A 2,500-nucleotide genomic window follows, 5' to 3' on the forward strand; every position below is an offset into this window, starting at 1 on the left:
CAAACTGCTAAACAAATGAAATGGTCAGAGAGGTTATACACCTTTACCTGCGCCTCTTCAGTCACATATAGGCGGCGTTATTATTTCAACCTAAATCTGAGCTATTGCATGCAACTGTCCCAACACGCTTTAGTCATTGGCAAAATATTGTATATATACAATACGTTCAGCACAGAACCACCCGCAATCATATGAAACAAAACCACCTTCCCCTTCACAACAAGCAGTTTTCCTGTTCGCTAACTGATACCTAAAGCCACGTCCTGCGAACACCACAAGGACATTGCAGGACTCCGTTTCCTTCGTAGATTCCGCCTCATCCTCCGAGCACGTCATCCTTTTCCAAGCCTCTGGCAAGGCGTCGACCGACTCGCTCCTGGAGTTCCGGAAAGACGTGCCCCAGATGTCGGCCATCACGCTGTGCGCCTGGCTCAGGTTCAGGCACTTCATGCCCGTCGTGGACAAGATCGTGTCGTATTTCACTGTCGGGGACGAGGACATCAAGATATGTGAGTGTAGCACAGGAAATGTGAATAGATAGTTATGTAGATGTGTGTGTGTGTGTGTGTGTGTGTGTGTGTGTGTGTGTGTGTGTGTGTGTGTGTGTGTGTGTGTGTGTGTGTGTGTCTGTCTGTGTACATCCACTGCAAGACATAGACCTCCCTCAATCCACTAATGAGAGGTTATTTGGCAATGCCACCCTTGCCTGATTGGATTCCTTTCCTAATCAACCGCGGTTCGGCGCACTTACATATGTATGGGTAGATATATGTGTGTGTATGTGTATATGTATATATATATATATATATATATATATATATATTGTGTGTGTGTGTGTGTGTGTGTGTGTGTGTGTGTGTGTGTGTATTTATATATATATACATATATATTTATTTATATATTTATTTATATACATATATATATGTACACACACACACACACACACACACACACACATACATATATATATGTATATATATATGTGTGTATATATATATATGTGTGTGTGTGTGTGTGTGTGTGTATGTATGTATGTATGTATGTATGTATGTATGTATGTATGTATGTATGTATGTGTGTATGTATGTATATATGTGTGTGTATGTGTGTGTGTATGTATGTATGTATGTATGTATGTATGTATGTATGTATGTATGTATGTATGTGTGTGTGTGTGTGTGTGATGATGATTTCTCCTTGAAGACATTCGTAATTCATTTGCTCTTTGTCACTTGAGTGAGTTAGTCCCGCTTCTAGACATTTTTGTTGTTATTTTTTAGGTATGAAGCAGAATTTACATATCTACATTCTTATGATTTATGACATTTGTTTCGCTTGGATTTGACGCGGTATGCCTGTCAATATGTGCAGTTTATTTACATAATGTGTATTTAGTTACGTGTCTTTCCTGGAAACTAAGATTACCTTTTCCAACTTTCAGACTACGATTTCATCAATAAGGAGTTTGTCATCTGGACCCCGGGGTATAGATTAACTATCAATATTGTTATTCCTCTCTATACATGGACTCACATCTTCATGACCTTTGACCTGATCACAACTGAAAACTACGTCCTGGTCAACAACGCGGAAGTGGAAGGGGAAGTGTCACTCAACAACGAGAAGAAGGTCGGCTCGAACCTAGCTGCCGGAGGCCTGCTCGTGCTGGGCCAAGATCAGGACAGCCTTGGAGGGGGTTACGCCATCACGCAGGCTTTCTCGGGGGACATGGCGCAGCTCCTCATGTATTCTAAGTTCTTTTCCCGGCAAGACAGAAGACAGTTCAATTGCTTTGAAAATCGGCTTGGTTTAGAGAAGCCCATACTGTCAACCAGTGTCCTCGAAGACTGGAACTTTGTTGGCGACGTTGAGTCTCAGCAGATGCCAAGACACCTTATCAGTCCTTCCCAAAAGGTGAACTTCTTTGTCCTCCCAGAAAACGAATACTTTTCGGATGCAGCAAAGATGTGTCGGGTGCTCGGCTTACCACTGGCGCTTCCTAAGAGTGAAGAACAGAATGAGGAGCTTTTTATAATGGCTGTCAGTGTAGAATCTATCTGCATCACCGCGTACAGCACTAATGTATGGCTTGGTGTCCGGGCAAACTTCACCACAATGTCATGGGAGAATGCTAATAACTATGGACGTCTTAGTTATCAAAATTTTGACCCTCTGTACTCAACCCTCTCCGAGACAGATCAGTGTGTGTCCTTGGGAAGTTCTCACTATCCACGGGTATGGCATAAAACGTCCTGCCAGAAATACAAGCCTTGCCCTGCGTGTGAAAATGCGCCTGTCAACTCCATCCAGGTAAGAGGCCTTTGCCTGCAGTCGAACTTCGACCGGCGCCTCCACATCCACGGCACAAAGAACCTCAAGCCGATGTTCCATGGCACCTTCTACACTCGGCTGTGGTGGGACAACTCCACCTGGGTCATGGCCAGTCGCCTCCTGCCAAGCCTCGAGGCCAGGATGGTGATTGGCCACTCGGAGGCTTACC

The 2,500-nt window shown here is 44.0% G+C and overlaps 1 protein-coding gene across 1 annotated transcript in view; it reads left to right on the plus strand.

The window, feature by feature from the left end:
- The first annotated feature begins 385 nt into the window (after positions 1–385).
- Positions 386–2,500, plus strand: part of LOC125028805 — a 3,108-nt gene continuing 993 nt past the window's right edge. Inside the window, exons 1-2 of the mRNA XM_047618313.1 lie at positions 386–509; positions 1,442–2,500. The exon at positions 1,442–2,500 is cut by the window's right edge and continues 546 nt beyond it. Of these exons, the coding sequence (XP_047474269.1) occupies positions 404–509; positions 1,442–2,500 (1,165 nt within the window). The 5' untranslated portion in view covers positions 386–403. The remainder of the gene's footprint in view (positions 510–1,441) is intronic.

This window comes from Penaeus chinensis, chromosome 1, assembly GCF_019202785.1.
Source record: "Penaeus chinensis breed Huanghai No. 1 chromosome 1, ASM1920278v2, whole genome shotgun sequence".
Taxonomy (NCBI): domain Eukaryota; kingdom Metazoa; phylum Arthropoda; class Malacostraca; order Decapoda; family Penaeidae; genus Penaeus; species Penaeus chinensis.